Consider the following 22,601-nt stretch of genomic DNA (forward strand, 5'->3'; position numbering starts at 1 on the left):
TTATTTACAATGACAATCCAGCCATCTCAAGGAAATGGATAGATAATGGCTGCCTGGACCAGTTGGCCAGAACCTTGATGCATTTGGGTGCCATGGAGTTTGACGGGTTATATTCTGAGAAGGCGTGGAGGGACTATGTGAATTTAGTTTGGCTAGGGAGTGTGATAGGCCGCCCTAAAAAGATGCGTTTTTAGGAAGTGTCTGAAGCGGAGTAAGTTGTGATTCATCCTAGCTTCTTCGGATAGAGCGTTCCAGAGGATTGGTGCAGCTCGGAAGAAGTCTTGGATCCGGGAGCGGGAGGGTCGAATTAGTGTGGATGTTAGTCGAAAGTCATTTGCAGAGCGTAGAGAGCGGGTGGGGTGATAGACAGAGATGAGGGTGGAGATGTAGGGGGGTGCTGCACTGTGGAGAGCTTTGTGGGTGAGAACAAGCAGTTTGAATTATTTATTGCAGAGTTATTTATTCCAAACAATTTTGTTCATCCCAATTTTGGGGTTGTGTGTGAAGTTTTGTCCACTGTGCCCTTTTTCTGTTTGTTTTTTTTGTGTTGCAATACACACAAAGGAAATAAATGTGTATGCCACAATATGTGTAATTCCAATCATTATCTGGCAGAAATACTTCATTTTCTGGAATTATTTCAAGGGTGCCAACACTTTCGGCCATGACTGTATATCAGTATATTACGGTACTCTCCCTAAATATAAACCTGCCTAGTCGTACAGGTTGGTACCCTATAAAACAAGAATGGTGCCTCCTTTGGATAAACCTATAAATTCTGTAAGGTATTACCACCAATTTCTTCAGAAGCATATACAGGTACAATGTAAACCACATTCACCACAATGTGAATACATCACCTGTCGTCAAGAAAAAGATACAAGTAGGTGATAACTTATATCGTATGTAGCTCATCAATGATAGTTCATAATTGGGATAAGCAAATACCTTTTGGTTAATCCTGCTCATACTAACAAAATATTTACTTTATATTGTAAAAATGTGTTCCCCATCATTACTGAACACACTGCTTTAGACCCGCAACACACATCCGTTTAATTTGTACATGTGCGGTACGTATTTGCACGTACCGGAGACACGTACACATGGAGACCCATGTTTTTCTATGGTAGATGGCACACACACGTAAAATCACACGGAACGTGTGGTAAGTACGTGTGTGCGCTTTTCTACACGGACATGTCCGTTTTTGGCCAACAGCACGCAGGCACGGACCCGCTTTAGTCTATGGGTCCGTGCCTGCACGTACCGCACACTGAGTATGTCCGTGTTCAGCACGTTTCGTGCGTGTGCGTTTTTACACTAGCGATCTTTTCTTTGTTTTTTTTTAAATTAAATTCAGTATACTTACCTTTTTTTCTGCTGTTCTCAGTCATACTTACATTGGCGCTTGGTTTTTTTCTTCCCCCGGCTCCTACCGCTCCCCGATCACCAGCGCGGCGAGGAACAGCTGTGCAGAGAATACGCGGTATTCCTTTCATTAGCTGCGTGGAGGTGACAGGAGCGGCTGTGTCTTCTGCAGCTCCGGTCACCTTCATGCAGCAGAGCTGGAAGCGACGCTGGACCATTCTGGAGTACGCCGGACATGGAGGGCTTTTTCGAGCTTATTAAATTGGTGATGATGAGGGAATTTGTTAGTGTTTTTTATTTCTAATAAATGATTTTTTTCAGGTGTGTGTGTGTTTATTTACTGTAATTTACAGATTAATCATGGAAGGCATCTCGGGGAGATGCCTGACATGATTAATCTAGGACTTATTGGCACCTATGGGCTTCCAATAACTCCTTATTACCCCGATTTGCCAACGCACCAGGGCAAATCGGGAAGAGCCGGGTACAGTCCCAGAACTGTCGCATATAATGTATGCGGCAATTCTGGGCGGCTGCTGACTGATATTGTTAGGCTGGGGGGCTCCCCATAACGTGGGGCTCCCCATCCTGAGAATACCAGCCTTCAGCCGTATGGCTTTATCTGGCTGGTATTAAAATTGGGGGGGACCGCACGCCGGTTTTTTAATTATTTATTTTACTGCACATTATAGACACGCCCACCAGCTGCTGTGATTGGGTGCAGTGAGACAGCTGTCACTCAGCGTGGGGGGCGTGTCTGACTGCAACCAATCACAGGCGCCTGTGGGCGGGGAAAGCAGGGAATACGAGATTGATTAATGAGCGGCCGGCATATTCAAAGTAATTGTTGCCGCGTATTCTCTGCACAGCTGTTCCTCGCCGCGCTGGTGATCGGGGAGCGGTGAGTATGAGAGAGGGCCGCTCACTTCTGTCACTTGGGGGATTAGCGGTTACTGGTGAATCCTTCACAGGTGACCGCTAATCAGTACGCGGCACACAGACAGAGCCGCGGCATGACAATGAAGTCGGGTGAAGTTCACCCAAGTTCATTCTCATCGCGCAACTCTGTCTGCTGTCAGCCGACATGTATCAACGACATTGTGCAACACACAAACGGACATTCCACACGGACATTCCACGTACACATACACTGGCATTTTACACACAAACACGGACATTTTACACGTACACACGGCTCGCATACGCCATCACACGGATGCCATACGTACCGGAGAAACGCCCCAAAAAAACGGAACACGGACCCGAAAAACGGACCGTGTTACATGGACGTTTTTTTTGCGGAAGTGTGTTTTAGGCCTTAACAAGTTTTCCCCTTCAGAGGTTTGTATGTGTAGCTTCCAGACGAACAAAGAGTCGCATTCGGTGATACCTAAATGAGAGCACCTATATGCAATGTGCACTCCCTCTGCTACATCTGACAAGGGCTTATGGGAAAGCTGGTATCTAATACAGAGGGCACAGATCATACAAGGCCTTGTAGACCCACATGTCTGTAGTTAGGAACCAAAGTTTATCACCGGAGCAATCCACAGCTGCAGGTTCTCATAATTGTATTGTCAATAATATGGGTCACTAAAATTTAGTATTTCTTCCCCACCCTGCAATTCATTGGTGCATTATTTTAATGTGTTATGCCAAACACTATTACAGAATTTACTGGCATTTCATATACAAATCTTAATAAAGTTAATGCACAATAATAATTTTAACATTGTGTGATCCCGGAGTTTCGGTGATGCACACTACTTCAGTTGAAGCTGGGACACGTATACCTGGCTTCATGGTGCACATGGCCGAAACCCCGGGATTATGCGCACTGAACCGAAATCCAGCATCGGGCGGCGATGGCAGTGGAGATGTGAGTGAGATCATTCTCATGCCAACTAGCAAGGGGAGAAACACCCTTGGGACTAGTCCCCTCGCTCATTAGCATACGATATAAGATCTTTAGAAACACTTTCTAAAGATCTATTTATCTATGCTAGTGTATACAGGGACAGTTAGGCAGGGATTAGCAATATACACCCAGAACTGCTCGTGGTTTTGAGTGCATATTGCACCTAACAGGTTCCCTTTAAAGTCAATGGAGCTGAGAGTTACAGGCCATTAATAGGAGCTCTGATTGGTTGCTATATGTGTCAGTTAATATGATTTCAGTGAAGAGACAGAGAGAAACATGGAGACAGACTGAGGCAGACATAGAGAGACAGAAAACGAGGGACAGGCAGAGAAAGAGAGGCAGACAGAGAGATATATATAGAGAGAGACAGAGCGAGATATATATAGAGAGAGGGAGACAGACACAGAGGAAGACCGAGAGAGTGAGACTGATAGAGAGAGACAGCCAGAGAGACGGATAGAGAGAGAAAGAGGAAGACAGAGAGACAGACACTTAGTTATTCCCAGGTAACACGGGTACTACAGCTAGTTTTTAAATAAAAATCATATTTGAAAGGTTAAAAAAGGAATGCTACTAAAAGACTATAAAACAAAGGCAGATTTTATTGGCGCCTATGAGGCCTGTGTGCGGAATTGCAACTCAGCTCAGTGGTGCCATTTTTAGAAAATATTTAACCAACTCCAGGTAGAAAGCTCCACCAGTGTCCTTCAAATACATGGCCCGAAATGGGCCTTTAAATGCAATTTGTCCCTCTATGGAGACTGTTGAATTGTCACAGGAAGTCATCATCCTCAGAATCCTCGTCCCTTGCCAAAGCTTCTATATTGTGCGTGATGTCTGTGATCATGCGGTTGAAGCGGTTGGACCCTGGGGAGCAGCTGTCGTAGTTGCGCACGGCGGAGGCTGACGTATTACTCATGCTGCGTTTGATCCTTCCAAAACTGTCAGTCAGAATTCCTCCATCACGAATTCCAATGCTCTCTAGGAATCCTTCGAAGTAGCCAATGTCCATGTCAGGGATAAATGGCCTCAGTCCTGACAAAGAAAAAAAAGAACAATCCTGGCATGTCAAAGTATTTCATAAGGGAATAAGCTATATTGTTTTTCTTCTCCAAAGTTCCAAATTCTCTACAAAGACATACTGTGAAATTCTGATTGTCTGCAGTCACCACTAGAAGGAGCTGTATACAACTTTAAATTGAGCTCTATGAAGTGAGCTCCCCCTAGTGGTAGCAGCAGTCAGACATAAATTTAAAGAGGTTGTCCACTAGTTTTACATTGTTGGCCACTCCTTAAGATGTCTAATGTCGGGTCAGACATCCAGCACCGCTACCGATCAGCTGTTCTCTGTCCCAACGGCGGGAGCAGGCAGCCAAAAATCCTCAGTTCTGAAGCTGCTCATCTTCTGATAGCGGCCTGGTACTGCACATCCACCTCCCATTCTAATCAATAGGAGGCAGATGTGCAGTACCCAGCAGCAGCCGCTATCAGAAGACGGAGCAGCGCTGGAACAGAGCATTTCCGGCCGCCATCGCCGGGACCGAGAACAGCTGATCGATGGGGATGTGGCGTGTTGAACCCCGGGCAATTAGACATTGATGATCTATCCTAAGGATAGGCCATCAATATCAAAGTAGTGGACAACTCTTTAATGTTTCCTCGAAAATAAGACCTACCCTGAATATAAGCTCTAGTAGGATTTTGGGGGATTTTTGGGTATGCTTAAAATGTAAGCCATACTCCAAAAAGAAACCCTAGTTGCGGTTTCATAAGGAAGTGTTCAAACAACTAAAAAAGTTAAAGAACACAGCAGGACTCTTCATCAAAGAAAGCAGACACCCCAAAAGAAATTTAATAGAAAAAAATCTCATAATTGTGAATGACAATGCATAGCCAAGTATAACCTAAATATCTATTGTTAAATTGATACCAAGAAGATTAAAATGACATCCAACAGAATTATTTTCTAAAAAACTTTTCAAATTGTATTAAAAATATTTAATGCTAGACAATGCAGCAATAAAAACCATGTAAAAAGTGTCTCCAGACTTCCTGTTCCTGTCCTGGCTGAGGTGGCAGCTTAGGGGAGAAGCTCCTGCCACCCCTCACAGAAACCGACTAAAAACAGACCCCCCGGACGAGCCACCAAACAGAGAGCAGCACAGGAGGTTACCTAAAGCAGACAGCTATGGAACGGTACCTCCTGAGAAGCTCTGGGAGCGGTGAATCAGCCTGGAGAAGCTTTGATATGGACAGAGGAGAAGATAAGATAATGGCGCCGAGCCTGATGGGGGAGGAGCCTGAACGCATGGTGAGAGACACAGAAAAGCAAACACAGAGCTGGAAGGGGAGAGATAAGGGAGATATGAGCGAGGAGACAGGAGATAAGGAAGATATGAGCGAGGAGTCACAGGAGGACACAGCAGGAGAGAGGTGGATGCAGGGGACTGATGATGGTGGATCGCAATGGGAGGATGAAGGAGATATGGAGGCAGAGGGGAGAGAAGATGCAGACAAAGCAGGGCAGCTCAGAGACACAGCAGTGTTGGAGGATGAAACTGACAAACAGCACAGGGAGATTAATCCCACTCAGACTCACAGGAAGTCAAATGCAAGAATTCATAGTACCCCTTCCAAAGGAAACAAAAAGCAGCCTACTACACCAACATCACAAGCCTGCAAGCTATTGGGGGATGGAGGTGGTGGCCCAGTCCAGACAAAGAGAACTAAGAAAACAGCACCACCTGCAGGCCAAGACAAGTACACACAAAAGCTTAATGTGGACTATAAAAAACTGGCTGAAGAAGTGACATCACACTTGTCAAAAGAGGTTAAAGTGGCTATTGAGGCAGCCATACAAACATCATTAGCTAATATGCAAAAACAGATAAATGCCCATGCCTCTAGACTGGCAGAATCAGAGCAGAGAATATCTGACTCCGAGGAGACAATACTGGCTATGCAAGCACAAATAGCAGCTCTAGCAAAATCTAATGAATACTTGAAGGATAAAGCGGACGATTTGGAAAACAGATCAAGACGAAACAACTTACGTATAGTCGGGTTGCCAGAGTCTGTATCGATTGGACAGTTGGATAATATATGCGAGTTGGAGCTACCGCAGGCCCTGGGCATAAAGGCGAAATTCAGAGTTGAAAGAGCCCAGAGTGGGTCCACTGAGACACCAGGAGGCGAATAAGGGAGAGGGCCAAAACTCAAACAAGAATACCCCGATAAGAGCCAGACAGGTGATTGTCAAGTACCTTGATTATAAGCATAAGGAGGAAATATTGAGGGCCTTTAGAGAACGAAAGCGTCCACTACAATATCAAGGCAACAGACTGCTAATTTTTGGGGATTATTCAGCGGAAGTATCCAGAAGGAGAAAAGAATTTACCAAAATTTGCTCATTTCTGTACAACAAAAAAGTAAAGTGCCAGCTATTATACCCTGCTACACTGAAAGTTAGAAACCCCAATGGCTCGTTTGTATACTACAAGGACTACAAAGAAGCAGAAAACATTCTCATGGCAGAGCTCAACAAGACTAGGTCAGAAAGGCAAGAAAAAGGAGCTAGTGGAGAAGGGAATAATAGAAGAGGATCCCCCACAAGCTCAGGAAGAGATGTGGGACGTCTTGGGGGACAAAAGCAAGTCGAGACCAGGGAGGAAAGGAGGCCAAGCCCGGGTCGACAGCATAATTCTCGCCTGGAACACAGGAACCAACCCTTGGAGAGAAACCATGATACCTGAACTGGAACTCGCTCATTGTTTTTCCTTTTTTTGCCTGTTTTTTTTTTTTTTTTTTTTTTTTTTTTTTCTCTCTTCCCAAACAGGGAGAGGCGTTGAGGAGGATGCATTACGGAGAGAGGGTTGGGGAGGTGAGAGGAGGAGGGGGAAGGGAGAAAAGAGAGGAAAACATCCCAAAGTCTGGGTCCTCTTCCCCCCCCCCTCTTTTTTTTTTTTTTTTTTGTTCTTCTTCTTTCTTTCTCCATCTTCTCTCCCCTTGGTCTTTTTTTCTTTTTCTCCTTTGTCCAGGAACATCATCCAAATTCAAATGAAGTGGGCCTGTTCTGGGCGGACTGATGGCTACCTGGAGTCAGAGATAAGTAGGACTGGAGAATCTTGCTGAGGTTTTGACATACTGTGCTAATTTTTGCATAATTTTCAAAGGCTTATTCAAGTTAGTCCGGGGATAGAACATATATTTTTTGGGGGGTGATTAGGGAGCTACATATTTTGGCTAGGAATAGGGGAGCTCACCAACGTGGCGGGAAACGCCGTGGATTTCTCGGAAGGGAAAATATGTTTTACAGTTACATGCTTTTTGTTGTATTTGTTATATTTGCAAGGTGGGGAAAGGGAGTGTCGATTTTGTGGTACCAACTGTGATTCTAGTGTCGAACATCTCGTCTTCCTTGATGCAGGGGCCCATAGGGGAGGGAGTAGTAAAAGCAGAATACACAGGTTAACATGATACAGATAACTACGTGGAATGTTAAAGGGCTGAGATCACCTAACAAACGAGCAATGATATTGAGACATCTGAAAAGACTAAAGACAGACATTGCCTTATTACAGGAAACCCACTTGGGGGGGGAGGACTTTTTCCGCATGAAGAAACATTGGGTGGGCACCGTTTACGGGGCAGCGGCACAAGGTAGAAAAGCGGGCACTATGATTCTAATAAATAAACAATTCAGTCATGAGGTAGTGGCACATGAGGCAGACGACCATGGAAGGTGGCAGCACTTAACAATCGTTAGTCCAGCGGGTAAACTCAGTATTTATAATGTCTGTGGCCCAAATTCACAACAAATCACATTCCATGATGACATAAAGGCCACCATATTAGCAGATGGGGAGGCTAACATTATAGTGGGAGGCGATTTTAACACTGTCCCAGACTCAGCTGAAGATAGGAGGAGGGGCGAGGAGGGGACAGCTAATGTGGGCAGGAGTTTAGACAATAGGGATGTAACATTAGAAGACGTAGGACTGAAAGACATCTGGAGACTAACTCACCCACATGACAGAGAGTATACACACTTCTCTCACCCTCATGATAGCTGGTCACGTATTGATCAGTTCTGGATCTCGCAAGACTTACTGAGTGGAACGCAAGATTGTGTGATAGAGAATATGGTGATCTCTGATCATAGTCCGGTGAGATTGGGCATTAGAGAGAAATTCAGGAGAGGTACAGATATCATATGGAGATTCCCATCGTTCCTTCTCAGGCAAGATAATTTCCACAAGGTGCTACAGGAGTGGTGGGGAGAATTCGCAGAGGACAATAAGGAACATAGAGAGTCCCCAGTGATATTTTGGGAAACGGCAAAAGCGGTCCTAAGGGGCCGTCTGGTGGGGTACGCAGCCATGATCAAACGGAAAACCAATGAGAATTATAATTTCCATAGTGAAGCAGTACGGGTAGCATATACAAATTATGTGACAAATAGATCTCCCATGACAAAAGGCAGATGGTTGGAGGCAAAAGAGGGATTTGACGAATGGGCCAAAAAAAAGGAACAACTATTCTGGTCGCACAAGGAGGTTGACTTACATAGGTTTGGCAACAAGGCGGGAAGGATGTTGGCCAATCTGGCAAGGGGCAGCAGAAAGATGACAGTGATCTCTAAACTGAAAACAAAGGGGGGAGAGGTGACTACGGATCCTAAGGACATTAATAAACTGTTGGGAGATTACTATAGAAAACTATATGGGTCAGGGAATAACGACATGACTGATGAGGCAGAGTGGCTAAGACAAGCCCAAATGCCTAGCTTGACGGAAGAAGATTTGAGTGCCTTAAACGCAGATATCACAGTAGAGGAGGTGACGAGAACAATTGGGGAGCTTAACACCAACAAGGCACCGGGACCTGACGGTTTCAATAGTGAATTCTATAAGGCTCTGAAGGATCTGATCTCGCCGGATCTAACCTCAGTCTTTAATGCTTTCCTGGGAGGGGCGGAAATACCCAAAAATTCCAACATAGCATATATTAAATTACTCCCCAAGGGAACCAAGGACCTGGATGATCCCTCTAGTTATAGACCTATATCGCTCATAAATCAGGATTTAAAAATTATGTCCAAGATCATGGCTAATAGACTGGCCGAGATCTTACCTAGGATCATTACGAATCACCAGGTGGGGTTTATTAAGGGGAGAAATGCCGTTACCAATATCCGAAAGACAATTCTAGTGGTAGACGCGGTTAGACTGGGTCTCACTGAGGGAGGGGCTAGACCTGCCCTAGTTACACTTGACGCAGAAAAAGCGTTTGATAATGTAAATTGGGGGTGGTTAGACAGGGTAATGGAGGCCATAGGGATTGTAGGCAAGATGAGACTTTACATTAGAAACCTTTATGCCAACTCGGGAGCTAGGGTTCACACTCCGGGCTTTCTATCAGACGTGTTCCCTTTGATGAAGGGAACAAGACAGGGCTGCCCATTATCTCCTCTTTTATTCAACCTGGCAATCGAGCCGTTGTCAAGAATACTACAGGGACAAAATAGCTTTAAAGGAATCAAGATAAGGGGTTCAGAAGTAAAGACAGCGCTTTTTGCTGATGACATCATACTTTATATGGGGGACCCCGGTGCGGATTTGCCACAGACTCTTGCCTTGATTGAAAAATTTGGCTCATTCTCCGGTTTCAAACTGAACAAAAAAAAATGCGAGATCATGTTCCTAAAGGGGCATCATGGGACAATGGGGGGACAAATAAGGGATGGCTGTCTATGTGGAATTCCTATAGCACAATCTTCAATTAAATACCTGGGAGTGCATATAGGAAGATCGGTGGAAACAATCTATAACTTGAATTATGGACCGCTAATCAGGAAAATTATAGTTCAATTAAAGGGATGGAAAGGTCTGCCACTTCCATTACTGGCAAGATGTCACCTGATAAAAATGATGAGCTTTCCTAGGCTGCTGTATCCCTTCCAGACAATCCCGCTATTGCTAAAACTAAAGGATGTGAATAAGCTCAACTCCGCGTATACAGAATTTCTGTGGAGGGGAAGGAAACCCAGAATAAAGCTGCGTACGCTGATGAAGTCAGCAGAGGAGGGAGGTCTAAACTTTCCAGATGTCCAAGGGTATAATCTTGTATGTATCATGAGGCATGTAATTGATTGGGTGAGAGGAACGAGTAGGCACTCAGATCATGCGATGGAAACTAAATATGCGTCACCGTGGGATCTGACGTCCATTCTGCACTCCCCACTATCCAGGGTTGAAGGGCACATAAGGAACTCAATTATATTCCGAGACACCATGCTAACATGGAAGTCGGTAAGGAAAAAACTGGGGCTCTCATGGAAAGTGTCCAAGTACTTGAACCCCTGGGCATTCCCAAATTTTCCCCTGGGACGAGAAAACAAGCTATTTACTAGATGGAAAGAGAGGGGAGTCAGGAGAATGATAGATGTTATGAATGTGGAGGACAGGAGGTGGATGACAGGTCGGGAAGTGCTGGATAAGTACAACCTTAATAGCTCACATGTCATCCAGTATGAACAATTGAAACATGGAATAATAGGAGACCTGGGTGTGGTTGGAAGAGAGCTGAACAGAAGTTCGATTGATGAGTTACTGGAATGTGATGTAACAAGTATAAATGTCTCTAAAATTTATCGATCGCTAAGGGGGGTGCTTATCTCTCGGGAGGATAGTCGGACTTTAAAAGCGTGGGGGAAACAATTGGGAAGGGAAGAAGTGGTGGATGATATACTGAGAGGATGGGTACAAGTGCGGAAACACATTACCAATGAGAGATGGAGAGACACTCAATTCAGAATTCTACATAGGGCCATTATAGGTTTCAACATACCAGGTAGGGATAGGTGGTGTCCTAAGTGTCAAAAAGAAAAAACGGATATGCTGCATGGGCTATGGGAATGTGAGACAATCGCTAGGTTCTGGAACCAAGTCAGACTATTTGCCCAGTCAACATGGGGAATTTTCAGCAAACTAGACTTAATGGTGTGGATTTTCCACTCCTTTGAGGGAGGAGTAGGAGGAGGACCGAGCACGCAGGAAAAGAGGAAATACGCAATAACGCATGACATAGCCATGATAGCTAAGCGTTGCATCTTAAAACACTGGATTCAAAGGGAGGGCCCATCCATAAAGGAGGTTGTGGGCGAACTACACAACCTTCTGAAGTGGGAAAAACTAGAAGCGGAGAGGGATAAAGATGGGTTGACAGCCAAGTTTTTTGTGAGATGGAGACATTTTATTGAAAGCCAATTCACACAGGGAGAAATAATTAACCTGATGGCACCTTTTGTTCACTCGGAGTGGTATATCCTGAGCGATATCCAGGACAGCCTGGGTAAACTGAGAATCACCTAGGAGGGGGCTCTGGCGGGAGGGGGAGACGAGACGGTTGGGAATACCAAGACACGCTAGCAAAATTGAAATCATTCAGGGACGACACAGAGATTTAACGAATTGTATTGCATATGTTATATTATATTTCATTACCTATGTTTTGGTTTAATGTTACTGTATACTATCTTAAATCGAACAGCAACATGGAACTCCAAATTGGGGTATCACCCACCTCTATGTCACATTTTGTCAGACGAATGTTCTTCTTTTGCAATGATACTTGTCATGTTTTTACAAATTTGAAAAATCAATAAAAAACGTTTTGGAAAAAAAAAAAAAAGTGTCTCCAGTGCAAAAGATGAGGTAGCCAATAACAGTTAGCATACCGTTCCTTGGTATTGCAGGGTCACTGCAACATAAACACACATCTTGTTCTATGCTGCAGAAATTATACTTGTTATACTGCTGTCAGAAGGAGACTGGGCAAGATAACCCTATACAAGATTATTGCAAAGAGAATTCCTTTTTTTTCTTCTTCATAATACATACCAATTAACTAAAAATGTGTGTTCAGCACCCCCCGACGCGCATTTCAACAATAAATTCTCAGGGGAGTTATTTTTAGAAAATAATTCTGGTACATGTCATTTTATGTTCTTCTTCTCAATATAACAAGTAGATATTTAGATTATACCCACAAAAGAAAGCAGACCCCTCCACGAAAAAAAAAAAATCACTCATCAGACCCCATAAAATTACAGTTGGCAAGTGCCGATGCTGGATAGGCTCTCACATAGAGATCTACATCACTGTCAGGTTCTCGTCGTTCCAATTGCATTGCACTGCAGCTCTCACAAACAGTTCGGCTACCAATATCATTCTGCGCAAGTGATACTACTTCCAGTAACCAGAGGCAGCCAACCGCTATAGAACATAGGGGAATCTGACAGCGAAGCAGATTTGTATGTGAGAGTCCATTCACTTGCCAACTCTAATTTTTTAGGTTCTGGTAGGTGCGATTCTTTTAGGGGGTGTCTGCTTCTTTTGGGAGGAAACTTAGCAGTTAAGCAGGTAATTTCACCTTTGTAAAGATAGTATGTACCCAACACTATAGGACTGGGTCTGCACCATGAGAATAGCAGATCAGATAAGAGAATGTGCATATGAACCAGTATTAGGATTAACACAAAATGTTGATGTTCCAGAATATAATGATTATATTTGAAGAAATGTTGTTTTTTGTTTATTCAAGAATAAATGTGGATTGTTGTTCATGGGAAAATATAAGACATCCCCTAAATATAAGCCCTAGTGAATCTGGGTCAGAAAATAATAGAAGACCCTGTCTTGAACATGGTATTTCTATGCAGGGTCTTTGTATTCGAACACAAGGAGCTCTTACCACTGATTTCCCACTGTTCTTACCTAGTAGAAGAAATTTCCTATTTTCGCCATACAATTGGAGCAGCTCTCTGCAATATTCCTTTACATCCATCCCAAGACGATATTCACGTAGCAGACAGGCAAACCGATAAATCTCCATGGGGGCCAGCTTGTTCCTCAACTAGATAAAGCAAATATTAAACTTACACTCCAGTCACATCCAAAGCTGCATCCCAAATTCTGTTCCAGATGGCATAACTTCGCGCATCGCCAGGCTAGATCATGGCGTATACAGAGCACTCCGCTGTGTTGCACTGTGGGAAATGTAGCTTTTATATCAGACATACTGTTCTCTACTCACATACCGGTAAATTAGAAGAATAATTAGCCGGTGAGGATCACTGTGTGTTTGGATTGGGATATCGGAGGACAAGATATATTTGGATGCTGTGGGTGTGATTGGTATATAAACATGAGATATAGATGTCATACATGATCCAAAACTACTATTATTTCTCAGTTAGTATACAATACACAAACTATGGGGACCACAGCATGCTGAGTTTTGTAGTTCCCCAGAAACTGGAGAGTCACAGACATAGATACCCAGCTACGTACAGTTATCATGTAGTCCTGCAGCTGCTCCATGGCTACGCCATTCTGGTCGCCATCACTGACTCCAGATGCCAGGCTCTGCTCAGATACGGTGAACGAAGGGGATGATTCTCCACTGTAGCGCACCTCGAATGTATCATGGGAACCATTGCTGGGAACAGGAAGAAGTTATAGAGGACTATAAGAAGTTTTGTTGGAGTTCCCCTTTAAAGTACCACTCCAGCATTTTTTTTTCCCACCATTGGCGTGGTGCTATTAATCTAAGTCTCTTTACCCTACTGTTATACTCACCTGCAGCCCTCTTTATCTGCTATAACCGCCACTCCTGTCGGTCTCAGGCAGTCTATGGCCTGCTGGCAGCTCCAGTATTTGGTGGAGTGTGCCGGAGGTCACAAATAAATACAAGTCTATGAGAGCCTCATTATGGCTCTTGTAGAGTTGCATTAAAAGCTTATGACATAACTTCTGGCCAGTCAAAAGTCACAGCCACAAGATGGCGCTGTGGGACCAGAGGGGTGTCGGTAAAAGGTGAAGACACCAGAGTACTAGTAAAAGAATAGGGGCAGAGACCTTAGATTAAAAGCACCACTCCAGCGGGGTTTGTTTTTTTTCCACCATTGGCATGTGGTGCTATTAATATGGTGTTATTAATCTAAGGCCTTGTTCATACACTGCGCTTTTACCCACATTTTTTTTTTTTTTCGTTTTCGCGGCAGAAATTTCTTAAGAAAATGGTTGTAACCTTTCTGCAGACATTCCCCAGCAAAACCTATGGTAAAAAAAATAGCTGTGCGCACACTGCGTTTTTTTCTCAAGAACATTCTTTCTGCAGAATTTCTTGAGAAAAAGAAAGAGCATGTCACTTCTTTTCTGCAGGTACCTGCGTTTTTTGCCATATATAATGGTAAAAAAACTGCAGGGACCAACCTGCGGAAAAAACACACCATGTGTTTTTCGGTGCGTTATTGGTGCGGTTTTTTACCTCAAGTGCGCTAATCTTTCTGACTCTCAAGAAATTTCTTGAGAAAAATCCTTTTTCTAGTGTGAACAGAGCCTTAGGGGTGCTTTACACGTTGCGACATTGCTTCCGAAATATCGTCGGGGTCACGTCGTTAGTGACGCACCTCCGACATCGCAATGTGTAAATCCTAGATGCGCCGATAAACGATCGCAAAAGCGTAGAAAATCGGTGATCTGTGTAGCGTCGTTCATTTTCATAATGTCGGGTCGACCGCAGGTACGATGTTGTTTGTCGCTCCTGCGGCAGCACACATCGCTGTGTGTAAACCCGCAGGAGCGACAAACATCACCTTACCTGCGTCCACCAGTAATGTGGAAGGAAGAAGGTGGGCGGGATGTTGTGTCCCGCTCATCTCCGCCCCTCCGCTTCTATTGGCTGGCTGATTAGTGACGTCCCGGTGACGCCGAACGCACCTCCCCCTTGAAGGAGGGATTGTTCGGCGGTCACAGCGACGTCGCAGAACAGGTATGTGCGTGTGAAGCTGCTGTAGCGATAATGTTCGCTATGGCAGCAATCACCACATATTGCATGTACGACGGGGGCGGGTGCTATCGCGCTTGGCATTGCTAGCCGATGCTAGCGATGTCGCAACGTGTAAAGTACCCCTTAGTCTCATTAACCTACTGTTATACTCACCTGCCGCCGTCTTCATCTTCTAGCACTGCCGCTCCTGTCAGTCTCAGGCAGTTTGTGGCCTGCCGGCAGCTCCAGTATTTGGTGGAGTGCGCCAGATGTCACAAATCAATACAAGTCTATGAGAGCCTCTTTCTGGCTATCATAAATTTGCATAAGCAGCTTATGACATAACTTCTGGCCAGTCAAAAGTCACAGTCACAAGATTGCGCTGTGGGACTGGAGGGGCGTTGGTAAAAGGTGAAGACACCAGAGTATGAGTAAGAGAATAGGATCAGAGACCTTAGATTAAATGCACCACTCCCGCGGTGACAAAAAAAAACACAATGCTGGAGTTCTGCTTTAAGACTATATCTCCATCCCTCTTGGTGTATTTATTGACTTACAAGGAGCTGCAGCAGCTGAAGTCGGCATCATATGAAAATGTCCCGTCCGTATGTGAGCTGTCACCTGAAAAAAGACCAGAATCAAAGACTGTCCGGAGCCAGGTCATAGGTGGCAAACCGTTCTGGATCTACCATCAAAGAGGCCCTGTAGCCACCATAAACGTCTTCAGAATATAGGCGTCCATTTATATTAGTATAATGGGCTGTAGATATACAGCGGGTGAAATAAGTTGAACACGTCACCAATTTTCTAAGTAAATATATTTCTAAAGGAGCTATTGACATGAATTTCTCACCAGATGTCAGGAACAATCCATCCAATCTACATAGGCAAAGAAAACAAACCATAGATGTCCGTAACTTATAGTTATGTGTAATAATGAAAAACAACACAGGGAAAAAATATTGAACACATGAAGAGAGGTGTAAAAAGCCATAGAAAACCAAGACATCAGCTAAAATCTATCAATAATAAATATATAAAATCAATATAAAATATAGAAAAATAATAAAATCTAGAAAACAATCCAGCCGAAAAATATCAGTTGTTTCAACTGATGGCCTATAAAGGTGTCTCATTACCAAGGTGCTACACAGAAAATAGCTTATGATGGGTAAAACCAGTGAGCTGTCTCAAGATCATTGCAACCTTATTGTTGCAAAACATGCTTATGGCATTGGTTACAGAAGACTTTCTAAACTATTGAAGGTTCCAGAAAGAACATAAGCATAAGGTACTGGCAAACTTGATAAGTGACTTAAGGATGAATGGACAAATGTTCTAACAAATAATTGATAAAAATATGCTGCCATCTACCAGGATCATGAAACAAAAATGGACATTTCAGCAAGACAATGGTCCCAAAAATGCCAACCAAGGTAACTCTCAATTAAAAATAACAAAAAACAAGTTCCAGCTCACCACTCTTCTGTATAGGAAGCCCTCCCTGTCTAACTCTCAATTAGTTTCAGAGAAAGAAAGCAAAGCTGCTAGAATGGCCCAGCCAATCACCTGACCTGAATCCAGTAAAAAATGTATGGAACGAAGTGAAGATCAGAGTTCACAGAAGAAGCCTATGAGACCTTCATGATTTGAAGAGTGTTTGTATGGAAGGATGGCCCAAAATCACACCTGAGCAATGCATGCGACTAGTTTCTCCATACAGAAGGCTTCTTGAAGCTGTCATCACCAACAAAGGCTTTTGAATAAAGTATTAAAGGGGTTGTCCACTACTACGACAACCCTTTCTGATTTCACTTGTTTTCCCCAGTTAAAAGATCCTGTACTCGCCTCTCGTTTCTGGCGCCATTCCGGCGCCGTTCCAGCGCTGTCGGTAATCTTGGAACGGGGCTCAGGTGACACTGTTCCATCATGTGAACCCTGCGTCCAATCTCCCCACCTTCTGGTGGGCCCATACTATATAATGGAGGAGGGCTGTTCCGGATTTGATACAATATGAGTTGCTGTGTTGACTATCATACCGTGTAGGGGTCAGTATGAGGGAGTATAGTTTGGAGAGGGCAGTGTGGTGGACAGTATGAGGTCATAGTGTGAAGAGGGATCACAGAATTGATATGGAGAGAAAGATGTGTGAAATGGGGACACAATATGGAGAGGCTAGCATGTCGGATACGGGGACAGTGTGGAGATATTGAGAATGTAAGGGAAAACTAGACAGTGCACAGCCATGTTATAGGCTGTGGTTCATAAGGGCGGATGGTGTGGCGGGTACATCTGATAATAGGCATACAGTGTGGAGGCCATATACCATAGGACTCTTACTTAGGGCATTTTATGGTCAGGTAATTTGTATTCAGAGGGCATTTTAATAACACTCATATTTTTAAGGACACTGTGTTGAGATGTGCTGCAGAGACGAGCTGTGAATGTGAAAAGTAATCATGACCTCTAGAAAAGATGGAGAGGAAATAGACGACTCCTATCAAAGAAGAGATCATCTAAAAGATACCTGAATTTAAATGTTTATTTGCGATTCTGACTACGTCTTATAATGACTGATTACAACAACTCCCAGCATCTCCTTAACATTGTTAAGAACACACTGGGAATTGTAAGGTTGTAGGTTCATGCAATACAATTGTACATTATATGTGGCTGTCTTGGCATTGCAATTGATCATTGTACTAAGCGTAATTCTTGTATTCAAGTAGTTATGATGGTTTTGCTGATGTATTCATGTACTATATGTATTTATGGTGGTTCTGGTGATAGATTCATGTACTAATGATGGTTCTAGTGATGCATTCATCTACTAATGGTGGTTCTAGTGACGTATTTACTGGGGATGGTTCTGGTGCCATAGTCATGTATTACTGATGGCTCTGGTGCTCTATTTATGTATTGATTATGATTTTGGTTTCATTTGGACGTACAACCATAACAGAACATGTCCCTAGAACCACCATCAGAATACAAATACATCACTAAAACCACCATAAATACATGAATACGTCACCAGAACCATTATCAGTACATTAATTCATCTCCAGAACCAACATAAGTACATGAATACAAGAATTACGCTTAGTACAACAATCAATTGCAATGTCAAGACAGCCCCATACACAATTGTATTGCATGAACACCATTTATAGTTGAGCTATATTAGTTCCTATGACTATCCTTGGGTCTGACATTTAAAATATAGGATGTCAGGGATAAATATTGCCATTTGTCACTGGGATTGTGTAAACCGTTCGCAAGCAATGAGTGATTCCATAACTTTGAAATCACCCTTCCGGGTTAGTCTCACCCTAAAGTACACCACTTTTTTCACTTTTGCTGGTAGTTTTTGGTGATAATGTAATAATGGAAGTAGTTGTCAGAGCTTGTTATCTGACCCATCAAAAGGGGGTGCCTTAGCAGTCCTGTTACTTTACTCTGTAGCCCATTCCTTTGCTTCAGGGCGTTTTTTTTGGGGGGGGGCATGGGCTTCATCTGCCTATGCCACTAAAATACCCTGCCTCGACACGGCTTTTTAATATGCCTTCATTGAGGCATAGGGCACACAGGACTGTCACCACCATCCCACCTAGGTCCTCATCTTACAGCGTGATAGCCACGGCCTCTCTGGAGGGGATGTATAATGATAGCCGGCACGGTCCACACATTCAATGCTGTGATCACCATAGATGATTTGGAAAACTTGGCAGATGAGTGCACAGGATTCTTCAGCAGCATCCTGTAAAAATGTACAGAAATGTTACCTATCTGCAGAACAGTATGGGAACTGTCATTGCATGCATCTTTGGTTACAACTGGAGTATATGACAGATTGTGAATGTAAGATCTGTGAAAGGTAAGAAAAGCTACTCAACATCAACTCACCCTGTTCTCTACAGCCAAGATGATCAAGTTGCAGTAGGCATCTGGACTTGGCTCCCTGGGATCCAAGGGATTCTGTCCCCCTGGTCTTCTCTCCCAGCTGCCCCCACATGGCTGACGTCTCTCCCAGCTTCCCCCAGAAGGTTGTCGTCTTTCCCAACTTCCTCCACAAGCTTGTCGTTTCTCCCAGCTTCCCCCACAAGGTTGTTTTTTCTCCCAGCTGCCCCCACAGGGCTGACGTCTTTCCCAGCTGCCCCCGCATGGTTGTCTTTTTTCCCAGCTGCCCCCACAAGGTTGTCGTCGCTCCCAGCTGCCACTGAACGTCATTCTCCTCTCCCAATTATTGCACGCCTGGCCTCTACGACTCTTCTCCCAGCTGCCAGTCTCTTGCTTCTCCCCACTTCTCTCCAAACTTCCTCCATTTTTGGGTCGTCCATCTGAAGATTTGTGGGCCATCTTCCAGTCCAAGCTGCAGATAGTATGGCGTCTCTCCATAGCACCACCTATTTGCTTAGAACCAGATCCACCTGATCCTGGAGTCCTATCGGCCTTTCCAACTGGAGGTTTTCTCTCCAAGCTACCAGAGGCTGGAACAGGATCTAATCCAAGACCTAAAGGAAAGACCATGAGACTGAGACAACTTCAGCTCTAAAGGGTACTTTACACGCTGCGACATCGGTAACAATATATCGTCGGGGTCACGTCGTTAGTGACGCACATCTGGCGCCGTTACCGACATCGCAGCGTGTGACACCAATGAGCGACGATCAACGATCGCAAAATCGTTCAAAAACGATGATCATTGACACGTCGCTCATTTCCTTAATGTCGTTGCTGCTGCCGATACGATATTGTTCGTCGTTCCTGCAGCACCACACATCGCTGTGTGTGACACCGCAGGAACGACGAACATCTCCTTACCTGCATCCACCGGCAATGCGGAAGAAAGAAGGTGGGCGGGATGTTACGTTCCGCTCATCTCCGCCCCTCCGCTTCTATTGGCCGGCCGCTTAGTGACATCGCTGTGATGTTGCTATGACGCCGAACGCACCTCCCCCTTGAGGGAGGGATTGTTCGGCGGTCCCAGCGACGTCGCTGACCATGTATGTGCATGTGACGCTGCCGTAGCGATAATGTTCGCTACGGCAGCGATCACCAAATGTCGAATGTACGACGGGGGCGGGTGCTATCGCGCTCGACATCGCTAGCAATTGCTAGCGATGTCGCAGCGTGTAAAGTACCCTTAAGGGTATGGTTCCACTTGTGTATGATTTGCACGAGTCTCGCATCGGTATCACCTGGCACGGCCACACACTCTCTGGACACAAGCACCTCAGCTACATGGAAATACATGCAGCCGACCTGCTCATATCAGGAGAGTGTACGGCAGTGTCGGGTGATACTGATGTGAGACTCGCGAAAATCATACGCAAGTGGAATCGTACCCTTATGCAAGAAGTAATATCATTCACCGTACATGAGATCACTCAGTGTACGAAAGACAATCCGCTCGTCACACCTGTCTTGAGGACCAGCAAATGAAGAGCATCATCTCTAACATAAGAAGCTGCAGCAATCTCATGAGTGGGAATCCGTAGAATGAGCTCCTCATTGTCTCTCCAAGTCAGTAAGAGGCTCCGAGCGGATAAACTGAGGATACTGTCCTGCTCTGGGGTGCAGTGGAGAGGGAGCTCCTTGAGATGCTGCAAAAAAAAAACAAAAAAAAAACAAGTATTAATCCCCAAATTCCACAGATACAGTAACAAAGATCATCATGAATTTATTGAGAAATTGGTTATATTCTTGTATGTAGGCGGAAGGATTATAATAGTTATAATCTTGTACATAGGAAGCAGTATTATAGTAGTTATATTCTTGTACATAGGGGCAGTATTATAGTAGTTATATTCTTGTACATAGGGGTAGTATTATAGTAGTTATATTCTTATACATAGGAAGCAGTATTATAGTAGTTATATTCTTGTACATAGGAAGCAGTATTATAGTAGTTATATTCTTGTACATAGGGGGCAGTATTATAGTAGTTATATTCTTGTACATAGGGGGGCAGTATTATAGTAGTTATATTCTTATACATAGGGGCAGTATTATAGTAGTTATATTCTTGTACATAGGAGGTAGTATTATAGTAGTTATATTCTTGTACATAGGAGGTAGTATTATAGTAGTTATATTCTTGTACATAGGGGCAGTATTATAGTAGTTATATTCTTACACATAGGGGCAGTATTATAGTAGTTATATTCTTACACATAGGGGCAGTATTATAGTAGTTATATTCTTACACATAGGGGCAGTATTATAGTAGTTATTTTCTTGTACAGAGGGAAAAGAATTATAGTAGTTCTATTCTTGTACATAGGGGCAGTATTATAGTAGTTATATTCTTGTACATAGGAGGTAGTATTATAGTAGTTATATTTTTACATAGGTGCAGTATTATAGTAGTTATATTCTTGTACATAGATGCAGTATTATAGTAGTTATATTCTTGTACATAGGAGGTAGTATTATAGTAGTTATATTCTTGTACATAGGAGGCAGTATTATAGTATTTATATTCTTGTACATAGGGGCAGTATTATAGTAGTTATATTCTTGTACATAGGGGTCAGTATTATAGTCTTGTCCAGCCTTATAATATAAACTATGAAGTAATACCCATACAACAAGCCACACTAAAGGTAAAGAGAATATGAAGTCTTTGAATCTTTCATCATGCCTCAGGATGGACCAATCATTTTTGCTCTTACTGATGATGAGGGGCTTTCTTACCCTTGCTGTATCCAGAAGCTGCAAGATTTCATCTCGACTTGAAGGATTTAGAGATGCCACCACCCATGTCAGATGACCCAAGAACTGTGAAGAAGATATTTACTGTAAGACAGATTTAATTTTTTTTTTACCTTACTCCCCATTTGGGACTTCCTGAATGATCTAGAGCAGCGAGGATCCTCACTTCTCGAGGTCCATATGTATCCTAACAAACGAGCACCATGGGGGCTGTAGTGCGTATCTACCACTCTCCTGCCTCTCTACTTTACCATCATCTTCTTACCTTTACTTCCTTCTCTACATAATCATGCAGGAGAATTTGAGGATCCAACAAGAAGTCGGGGGGCATGACAGGCACAGAGTGGAGGGGTCGGCGGTAGCTGCTGTTCCTCACTGCTGACCGACGGGCAGATTTAAGTGACACCAATCGTTTGATGGGCGAAACCAGGGCCTGGCATTAGGGAGACAGAGATGGACTAGTGAAGGGTACAGGTCCTCTGATAATACAACGGCCCAGATGAACCTGACCACACAGATACAGAGGTGTTACACTTGGTACCTTCTTTCCCTTCTTGGTATGTTGCTCCATGCTGCTGCCTTTCAGGTGGCGCCACCAGTTATTCCAAACTTTTCAGGTATATCCGAGTCCTACGAGACTTCATGTGTATTCATGGCATCCCAGCTCCGTGGTCTCCTCTGTATAACTGGGTCTGCCTCTTCCTCTCCATTGTTATTTTCCTACAGAGGAAACTCCACCAGATTCAGGGACAGAGCTCAG

The 22,601-nt window shown here is 43.9% G+C and overlaps 1 protein-coding gene across 1 annotated transcript; it reads right to left on the minus strand.

Moving 5' to 3' along the window:
- Nucleotides 1–3,534: 3,534 nt before the first annotated feature.
- CCM2L (CCM2 like scaffold protein) lies at nucleotides 3,535–22,601 on the minus strand. Its single transcript, XM_075350526.1, has 10 exons — nucleotides 22,383–22,601; nucleotides 22,107–22,274; nucleotides 21,824–21,907; nucleotides 20,547–20,730; nucleotides 19,031–19,638; nucleotides 18,752–18,884; nucleotides 15,682–15,745; nucleotides 13,645–13,792; nucleotides 13,069–13,207; nucleotides 3,535–4,327 (listed from the first exon to the last, which is right to left on the minus strand). The coding sequence occupies exons 1-10, from the start codon at nucleotides 22,410–22,412 to the stop codon at nucleotides 4,065–4,067; spliced, it is 1,821 nt and encodes a 606-aa protein (XP_075206641.1). The 5' UTR covers nucleotides 22,413–22,601; the 3' UTR covers nucleotides 3,535–4,064.

Source organism: Anomaloglossus baeobatrachus, chromosome 5, assembly GCF_048569485.1.
Source record: "Anomaloglossus baeobatrachus isolate aAnoBae1 chromosome 5, aAnoBae1.hap1, whole genome shotgun sequence".
Classification (NCBI taxonomy): Eukaryota; Metazoa; Chordata; class Amphibia; order Anura; family Aromobatidae; genus Anomaloglossus; species Anomaloglossus baeobatrachus.